Genomic DNA, 25,023 nt, shown 5'->3' on the forward strand with positions numbered 1-25,023 from the left:
AAGACCTGGAGAACAGGCCTGTGTTCACCTATTCAGCCCCTCTGAAGCAGCTGAAACACCGACAGTTTTGAAGTTTGAGGTCTGTTGTGTTCATCTTGAATAGAGATAGTCTCATGCTGCAGCGTTTTCACAACAGAAAAGCTTTGGGTATTTATTCTGAGATGATCTATAAATCACACAAAATGCAAAGTATTATATGCAAATACAAAAATAAAATGTAATATCTGACATATAAATAGCATTAATGTTAGCTTGATGCATGCATTCTTTGATTTTGCAATAGAAAAATGTTGTTGTTATTTAGCTTTTAAATCTGTGAATTTGATTCAAAGACATTTTTTTTCCTTATATGCAGTAGGAAGGAGTACAGCAGTACACGGCATGACAAGTTTGGAAACCTCTGATCGAAGTGATCATATTCTTAGTTGTAATTTTGATTTAATTATCATGTTGAAAAGAATGATTTGTGTGCACTGTGTCAAAGGACCGTTTTTGATCAGAGTAAATTTGGAGTAATTTAACTGATGAATCATGCAAGAAGCTTCTGTAATTCTTCTGTCTGCCAGCAGAGGTCAAATAAGGTCAAAGCATTTTGAAGGAGCATTCGACCCATTTTACACGTCAAAAAGTTAAGAGAAGTAATAGAAAGTTTCTCAGGTCTTGTAAGCTTGAAGTCGCCGAGTCTTTGGCTCTTTCAGTTTTAGTACCATCCAGTGACAAACTATCAAAAACATTTATGTTTTATAATCATGAGAGATCACCTCAACTTTGGGATGTAAAATGTTATTGAACTATATAGATGTGTTATATTTTATGACAATGAACTGTGAGTTATTGCTTAAATATTGTCTAATAAGATGCATGATAAACAAATAACAACTAACAAACTCCGTATTATACTTATTTTGTTTTATTGCACTTTTACCATGATGCAAAGAAATAGAAAATAAAATCCACAGAAACAATGAGTTGAATAAAATAAAAGAAGCATTTTCACTTCAAGAACACCATCTAAGGTTCTCCATGGATCCACCCATACATCCATACACATGGTACCGCCCTGACACAGGACTGTGGAAACTCAGACAGGATAATAAAACCCTTGTGGAACAGATGGAGTCAGTACATACATATATGTACACCTCCGCACCGTATCTATAGCTCACACCTGGGAGGAGTTTAAACCTTTCTGCTATGAAACCAGACATTCAAGTATTTCTATCATTGCACAGGCACTAGATTTTCCTACTGTATATATTAACTTTCAGCCAGTGACTGAATCATTGACACCAACAGTTAAGCTATCAGCTGTTGATGATGAATGAAATATACATCCTGAAAAATAATCTCTCCACAACAGCAACATCTGGACATCAAATATATTACAAAGAAACAAGAATAGAAAACTATTAGTGTCACATTTGGCTTTTGGTACCATAAACTTAAACCTCATATGTGTTGCACTGTAAGAAAAAATAAAAACAGAAAAACAGTAGTTGGAAAATTAAAATGCTGTAAACACAGGTGATGATTTATGGTGGCTGTAAAGCAGGTTTGATCTTTTGAGTGGGCTGGACTATGGAGAGGGTCGGTGGCCTAGCGGCTACTTCTGCACGTGCTCAGTTTGCCCTCTTTTGGACAAACGAGGAAGTGCACCACTGTGATGTAAACTCAATAACAAGTAATGATGTTGTGTTACTGATTCATTTCAAACAATAAATATGAATTTTAATAAATACTCTCTCATTTGATATGTAACATTTAAGGGCAAAATTAACAGACAAATCCAGGAGTAAACCTGCACTCCAATCAAATATTTAGCTCTTAAATGATGAGATGCTGAAACAATCAGCAGAAATAAAAAATAAAAAAAGACACAATGTTCTGCAGCAAATCAATAAAATATTATTCTGATAATGAGGAAAACAGGAAGCCCACCTCCTCCTCTTCCTCCTCGTCGTCCACTGTGTATGTTCAACTGAAACACTTGCAATACCAACAATAAGTAGGAACACATAATTCAACTTGTGAAGAGGGGGGCGGGGCGATTCTTTACAAGTCCCTCAGAATTCACTGAATTCAAAAAAAAGGGTCCTGAACCAGACACAGAGAAGGCGTCTCTTGCAAGACTTTAATGGTTTGGTTGCTGCAGCGGGTCGGTGGGTGTCTGAGTCAGCTGCGGTGACGCTATCCTACACTACAGTCAGGGTTGGATGTTTTAAGGAGTCCAGGTGATGTGCGGTGGTTCAGTTCTGATCCATCCAGAAGTTTTTGACATCACCTGTGTCCTCATGCTTCGTGACGGCTAAAGTCAGTCTGTCAAAGTCCCTGTCCCATCCAGCAGGCTTCACTGTCCTCGCAGCTCGTGTTACCTCAGCCAGGTGGGCTTCCCTGTGAGTTCACCAAAAATCGAAGCCCTGTGAGAAACTCGGCACAGATGGAGCGCATCTGTGCTACAAGATGCCAGTTCGGTTTAAGAGAAAGACTGGATTAGCTCAGTCCGGTCTCCTTTCTACGGGGAGTCAGTCTAATCCAGCCGCCAGCACCCCCAGGCAGCTACCTCCGTCTTGGACCGCTGTGGGCGTGGCCTGTCCCTTGGTCCCCCTGAAGGTCGTCCTCTACCACGTACCTGTAACCCTCCTTCTCGATGCACTCCGACAGCACATGTAGCACCTGGTGACAGCAAACCACAAGACCAGGTTGAAGTGATGAAAGGCTTTTGTAACAATTTCTGGTCACAAATAGAAGTAAAAAAAAGTTAAAGTACCTTTTGGGCTTTTAAAAAGAAACACTGACACAATGACAGTTTAAACATTTTTTTGGGGTTAAAACTCTGATTAACCTCCTTGTCAAGAATTAGACGAGGAGACTGAGCCCACGCTCACGTCTCTACAGTAAATCTGAAGTTAGAGCCTTGAAACAGTTCGTTCATCTTAAACAGTCTTTGTTATTATTGAACCATTCTTTTTAATCTGGGCTTTACTAACAGTTATTCTTATTATCAATCAACATGTAGATAAATTCTTAATTATTCCATCTATTCATTACTCTTGTCTTTAAAATTCTAACTGTTAGAAAACAGTGAAAAATGTCAAAAGTTCCCAGAATCCAAGTCTTCAAATTACTTGTTTTGCCCATCCGACAGTTAAAACTTAAAGATTTACTACCGCAGAGGATGAAGAATAGCAGTAAATCTTGGAGTCAATATTTGGCATTTTTTTTCTCGAAGAATTACTGACTTAAAAAAAACACTGAATTGATTATCAAAATAGTTTTAGTCGTAATCTGTTGATTGACAAACTGATTGTTCCGAGGCTACTTTAACGACTCAAATAAAAAGACACGCTGCATCAGACGAAGCACTGACCTGCCGCAGTCGTCGGTCCATGGCGTCCAGGTGCGGCTGGATAAGGATGGGAGTGAGGCGGTCCCTCACCAGGGACTCTGCCATGAGCGTGGACAGCTTGTATTCCTCCTTAGCCAGCAGCTGCAGACGCAAGTGGGTCGACTTCCTTACCCTGCAGAAAGAGAGCGGCGGGGGAAAAGAAGAAGTGTGGCCTCGCCATTTTTATCCGTGCATCTGCAGATCTTGCAAACATTAGGAGCTGCGTAGGATTATACCACTATTATCAGCAACTTAAATAGCTGCAAACAGATTGGACTCTGGACTTTTTTTTTTCTTCTCCTTCAGGGTCAATAAAGCCATCACCTTCTTCTCATTGACCCATATTAAACCAGCACAAAGAAGACTGTACCTGCAGCACTGAGTCAGCGGCACCAGAATGGACATCTCATCATGGGAGTGCTTTCCAAAGCTAGAGGGGAAAAAAAAAAAGAGGCACGATGGTGATAAGACATTTTTTTTTTATGTTGTTCCACATTTCTGGACATTATGTTCATGACACCTAGTCAAACCCAGGAGTCAGATTATCAAAGCAGCGCAGTTATAAATGACGAGTGTGGTGAGTCTTGAGTGACCATGTTCCGACTTACCCTCTACCGTTGTCTAGATGGATGATGAAGGTCTCATTTCCAAACTTTTCGAACGTCTCGTAATGGTGCCGATCCATGTTCCCTGTAAGGGGAATAAAGCCGACAATTCAGCCACGATCGAAACGCCACAGTCCATGTGGTATCACGCCAAAGCCTGTAATACACTCTTCAGTCCACTAGAGGACACCAGGTCAGTGTCAAGCTTTGCCTCGCCTAAGAGTGAAAAGCACACGCGTGTATGACCGAGGCTGAAGATGGAGGTCATGTGAAGCGGCATTAAAAGGGATACGTGACACTGACGGGTGTATTAGAAGCTATGACGTGATATCGGGTTGGTACAGTTACTCACATGAATATTTAGCCCATTATCTGACCCGTGAAACGGTGCTGGCAGTGAAATCTCAGGGTGATAACATTTGTTTGTCACTTCAGGACGCATTCAAAAATCCTCCCCTTCAGTGTTTTAAAAAAAACAACTCATTGTGGTTTTGTGTCCGACGTGCCGACTCACCCATGAGGAAGTCAAAGACGGTCATGTCCATGATGTCCAGCAGTCGCGTGCCGCTGTCATAAGGTGGAGTCTGTTTGACCTCCTCGCAGTAGTCTGGGTCAACCTCCCATCTAAAAGGTTAAAGAAAACATAATAATATCAATCTACTAGAATTTAGGGATCTTCTTTGGAAAAATGTCACTTAAATGCATCCACCCCCCCCCGCTCCCCCCCTGAATTTTTATCCTGTTACTCATAAGACAATTTTTGGAAACAAAGGTCTGTGTGTGTTTGTGTGTGTGTTTTGTCTTAATAACAACAAGAATATAATGAATTGCTTTCTAACATTAAAAGATGTGTACAGTCAGCTCTGACACACAGATCTCTTGCTCAGCTCTGGTGAATTATTGCTCCTGCTAACTGACAGCGAGTGTAATAAATACCCTCTGACAGCTGGACCTACAGGACTCTACTCAGCAGAGAATCCCTCAGCGTCTGCTTCTATTGAGCGCCTGTGAACGCAGCACTGTTCTCGATTGCTCAATCGATGTCTTACTCGGCCTTCTTGCGTTTATGGTAGGAGCGTCTCCACGGGTTCCTCCAGGTCTTGCGCTTGGCGAGGGCCAGGTCCGGGAGGAAGGCGGCCAGGGATCCTTCTATCTGGTCGGGTTTGCCGCACAGAGCGTGCTCAGTGGAGCAGTAGTACGAGCACTCTCCGTAGAAACACACGTTGTTGGCTGAGAGACAGAAAAAGGAGTTAAACTGTGTTAAACATGACACAACAAAACGCTACATTTAGATATATTCTCTGATGCCACTCAGTGTTTAATACTGAGTGACTACGCTCTCTCTGCCCTTTAGTCATTCACTCCACATATACTTAAAGCCCACTTTGCACATGATTAAAGTTACCTGGGGACATCCACTGACCTGTATTAATTGCTGCGATGGTCAGTAATTTTAATCCTGTGAGAATTTTCCATGTGTATAATGTAAAGTAAAGTTGCATCGCTAATTAACTGTCATGCTTTGGCACAAAGTAAAGTCCCCTGATAATACTAATCCCATGCAAATGAGTGCTGTATCCCAGTAATTCAGGGCACACGACTCGCTTTGCTCCACATTTTAAAAACTGCTCATTTTTTGCTGGGCTTTTCCTTTTGCATGTTGAAAAGACTGTTGGGGTCTAAGCTAAGGATATTTCATGGTTGTTTACCTTCTGAGTGTTGTCACAAAAATACAATTGATGGTTTGTGAAACAGTTGATTTACACTGAAGCTGTGTATTCATCAGTGATGTGGCCGTAGTAAAATTATCTTTAAGTTTTCGACTATAGGTGAGTCTCTGAAACTGGTAACTCGGCCTGTTTTCACTGTGTACCTGGTGAAATGAAGAAGGTCCTCCAGAGCTTTTTGTCTCGCGTAACATCTCGGATCTCCTTTGTCATGTTGACCAACCTGCCGGCCACAGGGGGGACACGACGGAAGTCCAGGATCCTACGGGACAGAGACAAATACTGACGTCAGCCATTGGTTTGTGAGCTTCTGTTTTGAAGCCTCGAGTCTGGCATTTTGAACAGAAGTGACCATAATTGGAAGAGATGGGAGGGCAGGTCAATCAAACCGGGGACACCCCGAAACATACCGCTGAATTATTTTCAGAGGGAACATCATAATATGGATCAGAAGGAGTGAATTTAGCAATATGACACCATAATGACTTTTGGAAAAAAAAATTAATTGACTTTGTATTTCATGAGAGAAGTTAATGCTTTTTGAATGGGAGTCTAATAGAGTCAAGAGTTTTTTTGGAGCCAGCCCCTAGTGGTCCTCAGCGGTATTGCACTTGAAAGCACTTCTGCGTTGGCTTCACTTTTAAAACACTTTTGTATACAGTGTATGGTTCAGCCTTTAGAGTACAAATTTTCAAATATTGAGGCACGCCTCCCCAGAGAGTCTGAGGCAAAACTGATGAGGTGCCTGTCTTCTAAAAACAACAGGATATTAGTCATGTTGCCTGTCCTGCTGATTCGGGCCACGAACCAACAGTTGCGGGAGTGGCAGCGACACACAGCTGAGGGAGGTCATTAATCTGCTCACGCCTCCTCAGAGAGTCATAATTAAGTAAAGCCCAAACACACAGACCTGACGCACATATTTTTGAACACATGCTCCTTCACTGAGGGGAACCAGTGATTTATCCATCAGGCCAGTGGTGCAAACAAACTGTACTCTCATAGTGAAACTGTGTGGTGGAGGCTGTAGCTCAGTTGGTAGAGTGGGTTGCACACTAATCAGAAGGTTGGTGGTTTGATCCCAGCTCCTCCTGTCCACATGCTTAAGTGTCCTTGAGCAAGACACTGAACCCTAAAATTGCTCCCGATGGTGTACCATCAGTGCGTTGTAAGTCGCTTTGGATAAAAGCGTCAGCTTAATGTAATGAAACCACATGTGATATAATGTTGCTGCCAACAGGGGGCACTGTGACATAAGGAAGGACCTGAGAGTAACACTACGTGGTCATAAACCTGCCTGTGGCATTGATTCAACATCAAACACATTTTAACTCTCTAAATTTAATATACATTTATTGGAAACATAGACTTCCAGATTAAAGATGTCTCTATTCGATTTGGGGATTTTAAGTTTGTTACTTCTTTTAACTGGAAACTAGCATAAGTGTCGATGTACGATGGAGAGAAAGGTTTAATATGGCTGTGTTATATTGAGAGATGTGCGTGCCACATGCCTTTTTTATTCATGTGCAGCCGCTGCCATCAATACCACCCAACTACAAAATCAGCACGGGCTCTTTAAAAATTGATACCCCCGACAACACCTAATGGCTGAGGCCTGGGGGCAGAGAGACACAGGAAGACGGAGCGAGATTAAAGATGGAGGCAGGGGAACGAGACTACAGAGAGAGAGGGGGAAGGAACCAGGTGGAGACAGAGAGAAAAAGATCGTACAAATGATGCCATCAAGTAGTAGGCGGGCGGAGTGAGACAGGCAGTCATGTCTCTTTCCTCCTCACTGTCAAACAGACAGATGGACACAGGATGGAGGTTTGTACAGTGCTGTTTTGGCCTGCTGGGCCTGGGCCTGCTGCCACGCTAAAGGGAACAGCGAGGGCCGCCTTCCTTTGTCACTCTTCATCACACTTTTTCTGTCTTTAATAAACCTCATTCCCACAGTGGCTATTTTAAACTCATGTTATATTCATTGATTGAGAGACGCACACAACACCGGTCGGGATCACTCTTCCACATACTGTATTCCCAGGTGAAAAATGTATAAGCTGAGAGTGGCTCATAAATTTGGAGCTACTGTATGTGGTTAAATATTTTAAGGCCATATTGGGCCCTGTGTGTCTTCATATCTGCTGACTACCTGAAGCTGCAATACCAAGTGCACTTCCCAGTTAAAGCCAATCACATAATTAATGACGCTTAAAGCAGGGTAGCCTGAATAGGAAAAGACCTTGTCTGGGTGTTTGTGTTCGTGTGTGTGTGTGTGTGTGTGTGTGTGTGTGTGTGTGTGTGTGTGTGTGTGTGTGTGTGTGTGTGTGTGTGTGTATGTGTGTGCGAGTGAGTGCGAGTGAGTGCTGCTTTAAAAGAGCCTGTGTGTGTCTGTGGGCCCCCTGGGAGGCAGTGTAGCCTCAGCCTCTGCACCAGCAGCAGCTCTGTGGACAGGCCCTAATTTAGAACAGACAAAATAAGGGAGAAAAAAAAATAAAGCGCTGCTTTTGGCAAACCCTGCCTGACTTATATTTAGAATGGGCACAGGGCCTTTTGTGCCTTTGGTTTCCTCCTCTTCCCCTGAACCCACTCATATGCTAGAGCGTGTGAGCGTATTTTCATGTGTGTGTGTACAGAGGAGGACCAGATGTGTAGCAGACTGGTGAAGAGCGCCGCTGCTAATGCAATTGCTGATGAACTGTGTCATTGTGCCTGAAGGAAAAGCAGATTCAACATCCCTACCCTCTGTGGCCCCATTGTGTGTGTGTGTGTGTGTGTGTGTGTGTGTGTGTGTGTGTGTGTGTGTGTGTGTGTGTGTGTGTGTGTGTGTGTGTGTGTGACCTCAGTATCATCTTGTGTCAGTACAGAGCAACACCAGCATACACACCACAACACAATCGCTCTGCTCATAATAACATACAGCCACAGTGACGTCAGCTTCACTTTAATAGCAACACTGCCACTAAAACTATTTTTCTCTCTCTTTCTTTTTCTTTTTCTTTTTCTTTTTCTTCTCTCTCTCTCTCTCTCTCTCTCTCTCTCTCTCTCTCTCTCTCTCTCTCTCTCTCTCTCTCTCTCTCCCCTCCGATCACAGAGGCTCATGAGAAGTTCTCTTTTCATTAAAGTCTCTCCAGCAGGCCGGTGGCCCATAAAGTGTCAGCCTTGTAAAGGCAGTGAAGTCACAGAGCGTGGTGGTTAGCTAAGCAACGAGGCTGCAGTCATTGTTCAGTCAGATTCTAGCTGCGGGAGGGCGGCATTCGTTCTCTATGACTCATGGCCTCTTGGAGCTCAGAGTCCCGGCTGTACGGGCCGAGCTCACACCGCTCACTGGGTTTAAAAAAAAAATTTAAAATAAGATGAGTTTCTGAGGGACGGGGACGGTGAGAGGGAGCAGCAAATGTACAAATAAGCGCAGAGTGCCTGGAAGGCGTTGATGCGCAGAAGAGAAATATGCCGGCAGTCATGCCTGTATTCAGACACACATTTACTTCAGCTGTATTGCTATACTTGGGAGGACCTGCTTCTGAGCCTAATCCTAATCCTGAACTAACCTGAATGTGAACCTTAACCTAAACTCTAGGACAATTTATTCAGTAAAACATTTTTACCCTTTGAGCTGCCACTAAATGCAACCGCGTTATACTAATCAAGCAATGAAGAACTCTTGTAATAATTAGCAATACTTCACAGAAAATATAAAATAATTCAATCGTCCAGCTCTTGTAGACTTTCTCAATGATATCGGACAAAATAGATCAAATTCTGATATTGATAGAAGTCATCGTGATGCTCAGAACAATTATCCAATTTTACTGCAACAGTACACAGTAGGCTGCGGCAGAGCCTATGATGCAAGCGCACGTGGGTACTGTTTTTGTAGACATGGCACGGTCATGAGCAGCTGGGAAGTAGCAAACGTCTGACCTCTCTGTTGGAAAATACACCTGTTGAACTAGGAAAATGTGTCTCAGGCAGCAGAAATAGAGCACATGCTGGCTGCCATGTTACCTGTTTGTGAACGCTCTCAACTTGGAAGTGGGAAATTCCCAAATGAGAACTTTCCCAATTCCCAGTTGTCTGAATGCATGATTACCCTCGCTGGCAGGAGGTGGAGAAAAAAAAGTTCTGCACTGGAGGTGTGAAGCATTATTGTAAGACAGCGGTAGCCGGCTCTCATGTTCTCTTTAGGATCTGTGCTCCTCCCAGGTGGTTAACAAGCTGACGGGAAAATTAGCAATCAGCGAGGAACAAAAACCTGCAGGACGCTGGCCCTCAAGGATGGAAACAAGTGCAGCACTTGGGAGTACATTCAAGAACATCAGATTTTTTTTCTCATTCAGCTGAAAGTGTTTGTAGCAACAGGACTGTTTCTGGATGTCATAGAGCTCAAGGCCTGACACCCACTGCTGCCCCAAAGGATATTTTTTATAGCTGACTCTTTAGTGTTATTTTGGTTATTTAGCTTTCTTTGGCTTCTGGTTTGTGGCAAGTTACATCTTTTCCTGGTTTTAACCATGTTCCTAACAAACCTGAATATTTATATAAGGCCTGTGTAGTTCTGTTACCACTATCAGACTTTCACCTGTCTGTCCTGACCACATTTTATCTTGTTTTATTTAATTTCATTCCTATTTTTATAATTATTTACTTCCCACTGAAAATGAAAAAAAAAATAAATCTATGGATGTGGAGTTTGAAGGAAGTGAGTTCACCAGACCTCCTCAACTTCTCAACTTCTCCTCATCTCTATGCGAGGCTACAACTGGTACAGCTGGTACTGGGTTGGATCGGTGGAAGGGACTCTGCCTGTGATTGTTTATTACAGTGTGGGAGGATTGAGTTTGGGATTCAGGTTAATTACCAGTTGACTGACAGTAAAACAACCAGTCACAACAGCGTGCAGTTTAGAGCATGCGTTTCAATCTAGCCCTCTGAATCTGTCAGCCACGGAGTTGCATTGTGGGTAATGAAGGCGCAAGATATCGACAGAAAGGGAAAACGAATGTGTTGAAGAAAGAAAGACAATGTTTCTAATGCTGCTGCATCGATTTTGTTCTGTTTTTTTCAGCCTGACCATTGTGAACCCAGCAGCACCTCGGTACAAGTGTTTTATGTGGAAAAAGCTACTGAAATAGATGCTTGTTTTTAAAACTTCATGTAGCCTTGGTGGAATTACTCCCAAACACTTGTCATCTTTAATTCAGAACAATGCATGTTTTTCGTGACTATTGGGTCTTTTTCCCTCGTTTAAGTTTATGGTGCTCCGAATGAGGCCAAGTTCGCCGATGAAAAAACAGCTTCGTGCGGCAAGATCATCTACAGTATCATTGTCTTTAAATGGCCTTGAAATCCAACAGATATGACAATGTAATACTACAAACACCATATACCACACACACACACACACACACACACACACACACACACACACACACACACACACACACACACACACACACACACACACACACACACACACACACACACACACACACACACACACAGAAGCCCCTGAGCATCGTGACAGGTTAGTTTTCACCTACTTGTCCAGATGAAAGGCTGCAATCTCAGCATTGTGTCTTTCAAAGTCGGAGAAGTAGAAGAAGTCCGGCGGCGTTTCCTGCTCCCGAGTCTGTCTGCAGGAGCACAAAGAAGATGTCCAATTGTTTATCATCAAGCTGAACATGTAATCAATTATCACAGACCAATTCATACATCTGGATTGAAAAAACATTGCACAGAGCAGGAGTTCAACAGGAATTCACAGCATTTGATAGATTTACTGCACATGGACACTCAAATCAAACCCATGTCTTCCACAGATGTCTCACTCCACAGCGGCCCAGTCAGTAATAAAACCCTCTGCCTTTACACCTGTGTACCTAATACTGCGAACAGCGTTTGTGAGCAATAACCGAGACACCATAAACGAGTGTCCTTGCCTCACAAAAAAAGCCCCTCATCGGAGTTACTGTTGGTGTTTTGTGGGGCGGCGAGGAGAAGGCGACGATCCAAGGTCAAAGACTTCCTCCTGAAGCGTCCGCTCCTGTTCTCGGCCTGTACCTATTTCTGTCTGGCTCTGATCCTTCCAACCCCCTTAAAAATGCTTTCCACACGCATTTTTGCCTTAAAGCTCTTACTGGAGGGAAAAGAGGCTCTTAAAGGCTTAAATCCCACTGCTGATGGAACATGGGCCAGAATGGAGCAGGACAGACAGGATGGCCGGGGTAAAAAAAAAAAAAAAAAAAGGTGAAGTCAAAGGAAGTGGAAGGTGAAAAGACTCCTGGAGAAGGTGCTGGGTATAGAAAATATGCTAATATCTTTGGGAGAATACAAAGAGACCAGTCCATCATCAGTGTGCAGTCATTTTACAGAGGAGCTGCATATCCTAGTTATTGCTTCCTTTTGCACACAGTGCCTTCTCTTTGCTTTTTATTTTTTTATTTTTATTATTGACAACAGTAAATACTTTCCAGGGAGGCAGCTGAGTGTAATGACTTGGACTGCAGCCCCTGCCATTTCTACTTCAGCTAGTTGAGGGAGGATAAGAAGAATGGAAACTATCTTGGCAACTTCTCTTTCTCCCCTTCTCTGTTTATTCCCTCTGGATGCCTCTCTGTGTTTATTTCACTGAAAATCCTCTATCTCACCTCTGCTCCACTGCTCTCCCTCACGCGCAACTGTTTTCGCAGTTTTTTTTTTTTTTTTTCTTGTGCAACCGCGGCTTAATACTACATATCTGTCTGCTTCTCTCTCTTTTTCTCTCCCTCTCCTTGTTCCATCTGTCACCCCGCTTCCTTCAGCTGGCTTCCTGATTGTACGTCCACAGCTGTGTGGCTGACATATGCACCAGTCATTAACTAACCCAACATGGAGCCCAGAAACACCCTCCAATCCACTGAAACATCCTCAATTTCCTCCTTCTCTTTATGGCTCCCGTTCTCTAATCTTCCTCCGTCCGATGCATTTGACAAGCAGCCTCGCGCAGATGGGTGGCCAAGTTCGACCGAAGTGGGCAGAGAAGTTCGAGGGTACATTTTGCATTAAAAGAGCCTAGAATATAGTTTGGAGCTTATCAAAAGATATTAAACCGTAATACTGCAATGATCAGTATCAAAATTTTGCATACGCAGTGTGTGATTGAAGCTCAATCCTCCTTCTTTTTTTTTTACATTTCTAAATCTCAGTTACTCACTCTCTCTTCGTCTCTCTTTTGCTCGCGCCTCACACCCGAGCAAATCACAGAGGCTCTGCCAGTAAAGGCCGAGCGCTGTCTGTTGATTGTATCGCTCTCTTCTGGATAGCCTCGCTTCAGGGACACAGCTCTCGCTCTACATCAAGGAAAAATGATACTGACTTTGAAAGCGGGGAGCAGTGTCAATTTACACCAACGCTGCTCGGCCCCGCAACAGGACCATATCATTCACACCAGCACATGAAACGACTACAACCATTCTGTCATCGGGGACAGTTGTGCAAAGTCAGGAGCTGGAAATTATTTCCAGCTAAATGACAGGAAAGCAAGTCTTAGATGAATAAATCAGTGACGTCTTTTGGAGACTATAATGTAGGAAGTTTGGGATAAAAGTTTAGAAGCAAAGTGAGAAGGAGATGAACGATTCAAGCTGAAGAATTTCTCCATTTTCTGTTTGATAAATGTTGATCTGTTTTGTTTCTTCTGTAGTTGACCGTGGCTGGTTGGCGGCAATTTGGAAAGAAGGAAGTGGTTCAGATTGTTGGGAAATAAAGAGTTTTCTAGCCTGAGAACACTGAGAGGAGAAGATCGATATCACTCACGCATGCATGACAGTGGACAGTTAGCTTAGCTTGGCATCAAGAAGACAAGAAAACAGGCCTGCCTCCATCCAAAGGTGGCATATTCGCCTACCAACACTTGTAAAACTCACTAATAAACACTATATTTGATCTAAAATTGAAAAAGAAGAAGCTTTTTCAATTTAATTCATTTTAAATTCAAACACTAGTTTGTTCTTTGAATATATTTACAGCACAAAAAACAAAACTGGTTCACTGGTTTAATTTGTCAGTCAAATTGGTGGCTAAAGCATTTGCTCAACATGCTTTGGATGTATTATCCAGGGTAGAAGAGGGATCCCTCATCAGTTCCTGACATGAAAAGATCACATCTGAATTCTAAGATTACAGTGTGTTGCATTTTGTTCATATTTTAAAGCCCCTATGGGGCAGTATAAATCAAGTTGATCTGACTCCATTAGACCCCAGATTTACCAGAAGAGCCCTTCTTTCAGTAAAGGTTGTGAAAGTTGTAGAAGCAGGAATGCTGCAACTTGTTTATTTTTTTTTTTTTAAATTTTTAATTTTCAGGTCTTTTCTATTTATTTTTCCAGTAAGCAGAATGATATAAAATCAGGAATTTGTACAGACTCCACAAACCTAGCATTAAAAATAAATAGATAAATAAAATGAAATATAAGAACAATAAAAGAAAGATGGAAGATAAAATAAAATGTGGTTTTACATGGTACAGATGGGTGAGGAGGGGGTTTATGTGCTTTTTTAATTTATTTTGCTGGGCTCCCACAAGTCTTTTTGTCATCCTGGTTGCCAGGCAACCAGTGGCGATGTCAGTCCTGTTATTTGGTGATGTCTTAATTAGGGAGCTTGAGCAGTGTCGGTAGGCAGATGTTGTTACTTTTAGACATGATGTTGTTACTAGCCTGGCTGTTTATTCACATCTTTATGCTAAGCTAAGCTAACAAGCTGCTGGCTGTAGCTTCCATTTTAAGGGACAGATACAAGAATGTAGAAATCTTCTTATCAAACTCTCCGCAACAAAATGACGCAGTGACAGCTGCCATCAAATATTAAAACATTTTTTTTAGTTCTGATATTTGACATTTTGGAGATATTTTGAAACAACAAGGTGAAATAGCATAAATAAAACACCACTTGAGAAAAAGAAAGCAACTGTTTGAGATAAACTAGGCTAAATTAATAATAATCCAACCAAGTTCATAACAGAAAAATGACTACAGAAAAAATGTCTAACAGATGTAACTTGCCAGTGGGCCGATTTCATGACCGGCTGACCGTACAGGAGGCGTAGTCATGGAGATTTCTTGGAGGATAAGAATGAGCAAACATTCTCATGCAATGATTCATGGTCACTCAGCCTTTAAGGAACTCATAAGAATACTTCACACAGTCCTGAGACATTGCTCTCTCTATATAGGGGAAGATGTACACAATAAGCTGCTTTATTCATGAGCTTCAATATGCACCAAACGCACGTCCCACTGATACGTGCCAGGTGCGCATGCTTTGTGTCAAAGCTTTTCTATGAGTATGTGGACGGTAATATGAGCGAGCAGCGTGTGAACAGAGGCATGTGTTTGCATGAGACATATTTCTCTGCCTTCGGCCCGGCTGGAAAACGTGGCTGCACTGATGTTCTCCTCTCAGGAAGCAGGAAGGCTGGATAATTACCGTGATCCACAACCAATTCAAATGTCAATAAAGTTATTTAGAGCATGGCATTACCCCCCCCCCCCCCCCCCACCACCACCACCACCACCCCCACCGACCGGGAGAGCACAAATAAAAAGAGAGGGAAAAGTGAGGGAAGGAGATATGCGAGGAAAAGGCACCGAGGTTAAACAGGCAGATTAACAGGGACAGCGTAGAGGACGACCTACAGCCGATGTCTCTGTGTTGTTTGACGAACAAACATGCAGCTGTTATGCATTATGTAACATTACATTTGAATCCTCCAACAGCGGCACCTGTGTTCTGGAAAATTCGAGCGTGTTCTGATCAAACAAACCATTAGGGGTATGTTGCTACGGGGAAGCTGCGCCGCCGACGTACGGCAGAGGGAACATACATAAATGCATGACCACAGAATAAAGTCTATAAATGTTTGAGTACACAGTATGCGCTGAGCTCAGAGAAAACAGGGAGGAGGGCCGAGATGTCGGTTGCTCAAGAGCTGCTCGTCCCCTTCACTTTAGACTGCCTGGCTGAGCTTAACCTCTAAAATATTCACAAATCCACAGCGGATTTATGCTGAATGAAAAGTAGATACCTTGCACCAAGCTGCCAGATGAAGCCTGTATTTCTTTCCATCCTCAGTAGGGGAAAAGAAACAGTGTGTATGTGAGGAGGACTTGGTTTCAACCACATCAGCTCCTTTATCGTCATCAGCAGGTGAGCTGAGCATGCCCAGTGTGACCCTGGCCCCGCTGTAAACACATAGTTTACACTGGGTGGCCAGACAGTTTCTTGGCTCCGCTCTCCGCTCCGAGGGGCCCCCGGCAGCCAACGGGGCAGCGGCGGTCTATCAGCAGACACACATCAGTGTGAAAACATCAAGATGAAAGAGAGCCCTGCATCTGGAAAACCTACCTGGGCGTACAACACCGAGCTGACCTCTCCAACACCAGCAGGAGAGAGAGGGGAAGGAAGGAAGAGGCATTTCCTTTTGCCCTGTTATTGACATTAAGCTGAAAATAAAGGGATGTGCTGCAAGCATCACTTGGCCCGTTCTGGTATCGGTCTCTTCAGTAGGAGTCTGAATGGTCACAACAGAGGTGACACGTTACAGCTTTACCTACATTTCCCAGAAAGCAACTTGATAGCAACTTTTCATAGATTTCCTCCGCCTGATAAACATCCATCGCTTTCAATCTCTACTCTATTAAATGGTTTGTAAAGCAGGCTTAGAGCCACGGAGGAAGTTATAGAATTATTTTCACAGGCTGAATCCAACACAGACTCATCAAAATATGTAACAGCTGCAAAGGTCCACAGTGAAAAGTGTTTTTGTGTCACAACAACAGCTCCAAGATTGTGAGGTGCCTACGTTTGAGGCTGCGTTGTCGAAGAAGGAAGTCATGTGATGGATAAAAAGTGACAGTGTCCCAACAGGGAGGAGGTTGGGGTAGTTGGACGGATCAAATACATGACGTTCAGCCAGTAGATCGGCGTTCAAGTCCGAGAGAAAGCAGAAATCGGTGGATTCAGTGGAAAAAGGCAGATTTATTTAAAGTATCATTTTTAACGTACGGAACGTAACTTAACTTACATACATAATGTTACTTAGTTCGGTAGTGTACTTATTTTACCCCAAACCTCTAACCATGTGTTTTTTGTGCCTAAATTCAGGGGACCTTTTGCATATGTCTGAGATGCCAGTGGGATCTGTTGGACATTCATGTGACATGGACCCAGGCCAACCAAAAAAAACCAGGCCAAGGCAAACATAAGCTTCTCACACATTTCATGCGTGAATTGTTGGAGTGCTCCTTCAACTCTTCCTGTTTACCGACTTCCCACCACTAACACGCAAAAACGTACGAAAGCTACAAATGTGGCTACTTGGTCTTCTTGTTAGAAGTTTTTCTATTTAACATATTACTGGACAAAATTCTAAATATGTAGAAGATGTTCCCTCAGCTCACCTCAAATCCGTGTTTCCCAGTTTTAGGACATCAGTGTGGCATCGCGGTGGTTTAAAGTCATTCATTATGGAGAAGAATTACAAGGTTGTGGAAGCAAAAATTATGCACAAACAATTTCTCTGTGAATTCCTTCCACACAACTCATTCCACATGCTTTATTTAATTTTCTTTTCGTGTTTTTCATGGTCCAACAGTCCTCGCTCGTGCTCTGGTTTTTCGATTTCATCCATAGCTGAGCTGAATGACGGAAACAAAACATCATGAATATCTCATCTAAGGCGATGATCCCAGTGTCACCGTGTCACCGTGCGTTTGGATACAGCACGGAGACAATGTTTTATGTAGTTTCAAAATCAAATGACCGATCGATCACCATAAGCCTATAACTGTGGTCGTAGGCCAAAGCATAGAGGGGAAGCAGAGCGGAGGAGTAAAAAAGATATGCTGTAAAATATAAAAGGACAAGGGCATCTTCCAGCCCCAGCGGGTTCCCACCAAAGGGCTGACTCCACACACTTGTCACAGATCATCCGTCAAACCCACGGGCATAGCGAGCGCACGCACAAAACGAGCACATACACATCTGTTCACTCATACACAGACAGATACTGTACAAGCACACACATACAGTAAACGGGTTTTTCTAAACCTCAAGAGGGAGGTATTGAGCTGCAAGGTGGCAGGTAAGCTGTAAATGCCATCAGAGGGGAAGATAGTGAATCCTATTTATGGGTCACAACAAAAACAACTATAAGGAGATTGAAGATGAGAGGAGACGGTACATTGTTTTATCTCGAGCGTAACACGTGTGAAAGCTGACCTTTCCGGCAATGGCATTTGATAAATTTAGAAAAAAGCCTTTCAGCAGCATATGAGACAGGCGTACCTGCGTGTTCGCATCCGACCATACGTGTTACTGTTTACTGGCTTTTTGCTGCTCGAACCCTCCGCTGTGATTGCAGATCTGCAAGGAGGATGTGGTGCTCAAACAGGAAGCAGGTTGTTTTGTATAAGCGAGTGCTTTGGAGGTGGACATGGAGAGGACAGTTTGTGTTTGTGATGAACGGAAGGAAAGAAGGAGGGAAGGAAGCAAGGAGCTGGGGAAGGCAGGAGGGAAGCAAGAATGGAGGAAAGGAAGGAAACAAGAAAGCACGAACGAACGAACGAAAGTAAAACAGCGAAAACAATAACGAAAATGTCCAAAACACTTTTGTCAAACATTAAAACATAACGATTGACATCAGCTGAAAACAGGATCAACCTCCAAAAAAAGTCCAACTGTAGTGTGTTCAGGCGTAATGAGTCGGCCAGTAAAGATTTCACTCAAGGATTTTTAACTAGTCCACCGCAAACACCCAGGGGGTCTCTAAATGACCTTCACACCGTGATCCAGGTGTCTGTGTGTGTGTGTGTGTGTGTGTGTGGCTTCAGTTATGTGTGTCGCTGTTTCTAAGTGTGATGGCTGTCATAGCTCCCCAGGCACTGCCGTGCTCTTCATCCTCCTCCTCCTTTACTCCCTTACCCCTTCAGATCTCAGGCCTGACATACAGAGAGACAGCTGTGTCCTCCTAGCGAGGCTCGCTCTACCTCTCTCTCTCTCTGTCTGTCTTTGACACGCACACACACACACACACACACACACACACACACACACACACACACACACACACACACACACACACACACACACACACACACACACACACACACACACACACACACACACATTTGATACATTAGAATAGAAATGCAAACGGAGCAGGACAGAGCCACAAATAGGCATATACATGTATATAGGTGCACAGAAAGAGACACACGCTCTCAAACTGGAAAATGATGAAAGTATAGAGGTAGCGGACTGACAACTCGGGTTACACAAACACACACACACACACACACACACACACACACACACACACACACACACACACACACACACACACACACACACACACACACACACACACACACACACACACACACACTCCTAACTCCTGTCTAGAAACAAGCTTTTCTCCGTGGAATGTATTCATGTTAAACGCACCCTCCTTCTGAGACCAATTCATAAACGTAAACACGGCTCGCATGCATCGATGTGTACGAATAAAGATAATGTCAATATAATGAATTATGCAATAGAGATGATTTTAAAAGAAACTACATCCCAGCTTCAAGTTTTTGGCTCGGGTGTCCTCGGGGGCCAGCACCATGTAAATGCAGTCATCCTGAATAAATAACCAACGCCTTCACAACACAACAGACAGCTGCTTCTTTTTCTTCCTCTGAAGCCACTTCAAAGAGGCCTGTGCTCTAGCAAAGAATAGTCCTAAATGAAAATCACTGAGCAAAACACAGCTATTAGAGGTTTAGCGTGTGGCAAGACACCATGTTAGCTGTGGAAGGAGGAGGAGGAAGGAGACACTAGAGGAATGATGTTCAATTTGATTGTTATTGAGAGGCTTTTTAGATGAAGACGAGAGACAAGGGACAGAGAGGTGAAATGCGTTAAAGACTTGCATTGCCATTATCTTTGCATTAATCCTTTAGGAAGAGGCATTTCCTAGCATGCCGACACAATTCTTCCTCCACCCTCCTCTTCCTCCCCTGCTGCCTGAGCTGTTGTCACGTCATCCTGTAAATATCTGATAAAGCGGCCGTAAAGATGAAGCCATCATCTCAACATAATCTGAGACAGATACACCACTGCCTCTGACAACAAGCTCCACGTCCTTATCTGTGCAGGAGGCACCAACAGTGCACGTCCTAATATAGCGCCACCTCTTATCTCAGCACCTCCATCGTCCTTCCATCTCTGTAAGTCTTTCTTTGCCAGAAAAAATAAATAAAAGCATCAGCCCCACTGCCTCTGTACGTCAGCTTCTCTCTCCATTGAGGAGTTACTGTCTGTGGTGTGACTGGACACAGTCTACACCTCCAGGAGTCATCCTCTCAGCGCTGGAAACATACAATTATTTCTTATTTTGTTTCAAATGCATCAAAGCCAGCAGGAAATCAGGAAGGGCCCCGAGTTAATTAAATGTCCTTTGATTAAAAAAAAAATGTAGCTTGGGAATGCAATTATGTACTGCAAAATACCTAATAGATGAATGGTTGGATGGATGGATGGATGGATGGACGGATGGACGGACGGACGAATGGTTGGTTGGATGCATTGATGGTTGGATGACAGACAGACAGACAGACAGATAGATAGACAGATAGACAGATAGATAGATAGATAGATAGATAGATAGATAGATAGATAGATAGATAGATAGATAGATAGATAGATAGATAGATAGATAGATAGATAGATAGATAGATAGATAGATAGATAGATAGATAGATAGATAGATAGATAGATAGATAGATAGATAGATAGATAGATAGATAGATAGATAGATAGATAGATTCTCTGCTCAAATATTTACGAGTTTCTCAGGAGGAACAGAAATCCCATTCTCCATGCACCAAATCAAGAAATAAAACATGAAGGCAATGAGAACACGTGCAAAAGATTTAAGCTGAATCTCGTAACAGAAATGTAAACGTGCATCATTGAATTCCCATATAAACCATATAAGAGGACAACTGAACTGCTTTCTAATCTCCATTTCTAAAGCAGAGGTGGATTACACATGTGTGTGTCTCTGTAAGTAGGAAGGAGAGATGATGAATTTTCCCCGTGTGACATAAAAGACGATCCTTAATCTGCACCATTCATTCAGCGTTCAAACGCACCACATCAGTGAAGCGGCGCTGCCATCAGTTGGCTCACACAGAGCCGCATGAATGAGTAGCATGCCGGGCCGCGTATTGACCAAATAATCCCATTATGTTCCACAATCACATGGACTATGCATATATTGCGAGTTGATTTGTGCCTTTGAAATGTAATATGATACAGTACTTCAGGGGGAAAATGAAATAGTACAGTAGTTGTGATTTGCTCAGTTTGAGTAAATCTGAGAATTTCACAGTGATTTTGTTTTCCAGGTCGGGGCACAGAGCACGACCCCCAACTTCTATCACATATCTTTTTCTATAGACCATGTATACGTGGTCTATGTGGTCTATATACGTGGACCATGGTGGCACGGTGGTGCAGTGGTTAGCATTGTCGCCTCACAGCAAAAAGGTTCCGGTCCTGGCCCTTTCTGTGCAGAGTTTGCATGTTCTCCCTGTGCTTGTGTGGGTTCTCTCCGGGTTCTCCGGCTTCCTCCCATCATCCAAAAACATGCACCTCAGGTCAGGTTACCTGGCGCTGCGCTAGTGGGAGCCTGCTGCAGCAGCTCCCCCCTGAGAGCCCCCCTGCTGTAGTGAAGAAATTTCCCCTCGGGGATTAATAGAGTGAAATAAAGTTGAAAATCACATTTTGAGGTACTTTACTCGAGTATTTCCATTTGATGCTACTTTATGTTTCCACTCCATTACATCTCAGAGGGAAATATTGTACTTACTGCTCCCTTACAAGTATTTGACAGTTTTCGTTACTTTTCAGATTAAGATTTGACACAATGGATAATATAGCAACTTTTAAAAATACAACACATTGCTTTCAAATCTTTTTGATTTCATGTGTGAGTTACTGGATACATTAATATCCCCCAAGGGGATGAATAAAGCATCTATCTAAAAAAATGTTTTTGTTTTTTCTTCTTTCTTCTCCCAGCAATCATCGGCGACCCATCACATTTATCTGCTGACGTTGGATATGAAACTGGATATAAAGTAGTTCAAACCAGCTCCACCTGCAGCAACTACAACAGTAAAATGCTGCTGACACACTGATGATTCAGTATTAATAATCTAATGATGTCATAGATATTAATATATCAGTCAGAGGGAGCAAATCAGGAATTTTACTTGAATACTTTAACCACATTTTGCTGCTAATACTCGTTTACTTTTACTTGAGTAGGATTTTTGAATGCAGGAATTAATGATCTATTTTTACATTGCTGTAATGGTATTATTACTTCAGTATAAATTATGTAAATACTTCTTCTACTACTGACATTTCACTGCTAAAATATTTAGCTAAATAGCTCTTATCAAAGAAGTGTCCACCACACACAACAGACCGGCCGACACCGCCATCCAGAGAGCTCTACAGCTCTGCTGGACTGTAATCAAATAGAAAAGAAACAGTGTTGAGTTAATATGTAATTTGTAACAATAACCACCAGCCAAAATTTCCTAAGTGTTCCTAAATTAAATTATATGGCAGTTACAGCTGCATAATAACAATTACGGACATCTTATCTTGACGACTTTCCTGTGATGCAGATCTTTGGTTAAACACTGATTTGTTCAACTAAACCGCAATGCAGAAGTTAAAGTAGCTACAGTGTTATTAAGAAGCTCCAGTCTCCAGCCATCTTTGATCAGGGTTATTTATATGCCGGTAAAGCTTGCCAGCTCGCAGTCTGTGGTTTTGGCTCTTCCCATTTAGGTTAAACTCCAGCAGTGAGATTTTATCAGCTGCCTCCTGCCTGTGTTATTAGATTAACTTAAAGTCTGATCAGTTGCTTACAACATTCATGCATGTAACAGTGAATAATAGAGTATCAAACAGAAAAGCAGAACAGACTAAGCGATTCAAGATCGATAGTGAGATCAATTATCCACATCTGTAATTGCAGCATATATGACTTCATTGGAGGCGCTTGGAGTGCCAGTTTGTAAAAATAGCCTCCATTCAGAATAAAAATCTCCACTGGATGATTAGGGGACAGGCTTGGCTAAGACTGATTGCTGTGGCCTTTCCAGAGCTATTCTGGCTCTGCTGAGTGTGTGCCTTCCACTCAACATTGATCTATCGACCCACGGTCCAGTAAAACCTTGCTCAGACCAAAAGGTGAATCACACACGCACCCACACCCACACCCACACACACACACACACACCACCAACAACAACGACGACAACAACAACAACAACAACACACACACACACACACACACACGGACTAACAAGCATGTTGATTTTTGATGACAAGATTGATGTAGCCTCTCTAAATTCTCCTTGCGTCAACAATAGACAGCCACTCTTGTTCTCCAGTGTGTGTGTGTGTGTGTGTGCGTGCGTGCGTGCGTGTGCGTGTGTGTGTGTGTGTATGTGGTCGTGTGCCATTGAACAGCCTTTGTGGGCTTTTGTGACAGGGATGCAATCACCTCAGTGTAATTGGAATTGAGCAGTTCATCCATGTAACTGCGCGGCTCAGTAGGTAGGGTGAGGAAAACGATTGCGATTGTGCACTGTGATGAGATGCAGGTCGGTGCCGTGGGGTTAAAGGTTAGTTATATGGTGGAAGACATCACCATGTTCAGAGAGAGGTACTTACAATACTGGGGGGAAAAAGTGCTGCTCGCAACTGACAAAAGCATTTATGAATGACTGAAGAGGGTCTTTTATTCCTGAGAAGTGTAATCCTAACAGGAGAGGAATCGGTCTTTTGAGTTTCACGTATATCTGACTGTGTGTGTGAGTCCGTCTCTGTTCAACACGCACATCCACTGAGGTTTCCTCTCCAGCAACAAATGGCCTCAGCCTCTGTGCTGCTACATACAAAGCTGCTCCTTTACAGTTCTGTCATGGCCGCTCTTTCTCTCGCTTTATGTCTGTATTTCACCTCCACTCTACCACAGCCAGTCGAGCATGCAGAGGAAAGCCTGCTTTTTACGGCTTTGTATTTACAGTGTGCACATGCGTCAGGAGGACCACCGTACCTCACACTCCGTCGGGCAGGTAACATTACTTCCTCATACGCTGCGGGTTTTCTAAGGCTGCATTGAACTAACCAGAAATGCAAATGAAGATTAAAATCTTCACCAGATCATTATGATGAGTCAGCTGTTTTTTGTACAAACTGTCAAAGTTCAATTGCAGGTAGTTTGGCTGGGCACTTTACCACAATTAGGGCTGAGTAGTGTTCAAATCATTCTGATTCTGGTGCAGATACAGACATCCGGAACTTAATATTAGTTCCTGACTGATGCTTTATTTATTTTTTTTTTAAACCAATTTTATGAAATCCATTTTAAGAAAATTATAATCACTTCACACATTACAGTACAAATCTTTAGATTTCATGCAGTTTAGAGGGGCAGTGTATAACTCAGGTTGTTGTCTGTAACCCCAATTAACAGCTGTCCCTTAAATGCCTCGCATGCGAGCTATAGCGAGACGTGACAATTTACAGATTTTCCCAAAACGCCTCAGACTATCAGTACTTGATAGCTAGCCAGCTGTGCACAGAGAAGCCTCCAGTTACTTCAGCGCATGCAGCTCAGACAAGTATGGAGCCAGAAATTAGTTTGAAAAGCCAATCTAATATAAGATTTACTCACCTAAACAGGCCAGCCAGTTCGAGTCTACATATAGTAAACACTGTTGCTCACTGATGTTGATGAGATTTACTTCTGCATAAACACAGCCAGTAAAACGTGTTAATGAAGCCTATCAAAACTTGGTACCGAATGACAAGGTATTAATTGATAATAGATGACATGGAAGCAATTTGATTGTGGCTTTTAAAGTGCTGAAGTTCAGTACCCAGCACTAATGACGTTAGACAATCAGCATCCTGCTGTTTGTCAAATATAATATCTCAGTTATTACGATAATTGTATTATATGTCTAACACTATAGAAAACGAAATATCTTGGCACCAGCTCGGGCTCCAGAAAACTGACGGATATATTACAGTAGGATGAATATACTGATAAAAACAAACGCAGCAGAGAAACTGTCAAACTCTCTGACAAAAACAGAGAAGCGCCTGAGATGAAACCCAAACCAATTGCCTTTTTCCCCCCCTGAACCACAATTACTGCTAATTATCAGCTTCTCAGCTCTCC

The 25,023-nt window shown here is 42.8% G+C and overlaps 1 protein-coding gene across 1 annotated transcript in view; it reads right to left on the reverse strand.

Annotated features, from left to right (window-relative positions):
- Window positions 1-888: 888 nt before the first annotated feature.
- fam20cb (FAM20C golgi associated secretory pathway kinase b) overlaps window positions 889-25,023 on the reverse strand; it is a 53,619-nt gene continuing 29,484 nt past the window's right edge. Inside the window, exons 4-11 of the mRNA XM_069691341.1 lie at window positions 11,264-11,356; window positions 5,864-5,979; window positions 5,040-5,220; window positions 4,505-4,614; window positions 3,994-4,075; window positions 3,756-3,815; window positions 3,368-3,518; window positions 889-2,673 (exon numbers count right to left, since the gene is read on the reverse strand). Coding sequence (XP_069547442.1) covers window positions 2,557-2,673; window positions 3,368-3,518; window positions 3,756-3,815; window positions 3,994-4,075; window positions 4,505-4,614; window positions 5,040-5,220; window positions 5,864-5,979; window positions 11,264-11,356 — 910 coding nt within the window. The 3' untranslated portion in view covers window positions 889-2,556. The remainder of the gene's footprint in view (window positions 2,674-3,367; window positions 3,519-3,755; window positions 3,816-3,993; window positions 4,076-4,504; window positions 4,615-5,039; window positions 5,221-5,863; window positions 5,980-11,263; window positions 11,357-25,023) is intronic.

The sequence above is a fragment of the Brachyistius frenatus genome, unplaced genomic scaffold, assembly GCF_029030835.1.
Source record: "Brachyistius frenatus isolate BFR_SWC_R1_liver_20210118 unplaced genomic scaffold, ASM2903083v1 Contig_11, whole genome shotgun sequence".
In the NCBI taxonomy this organism is placed as follows: Eukaryota; Metazoa; Chordata; class Actinopteri; family Embiotocidae; genus Brachyistius; species Brachyistius frenatus.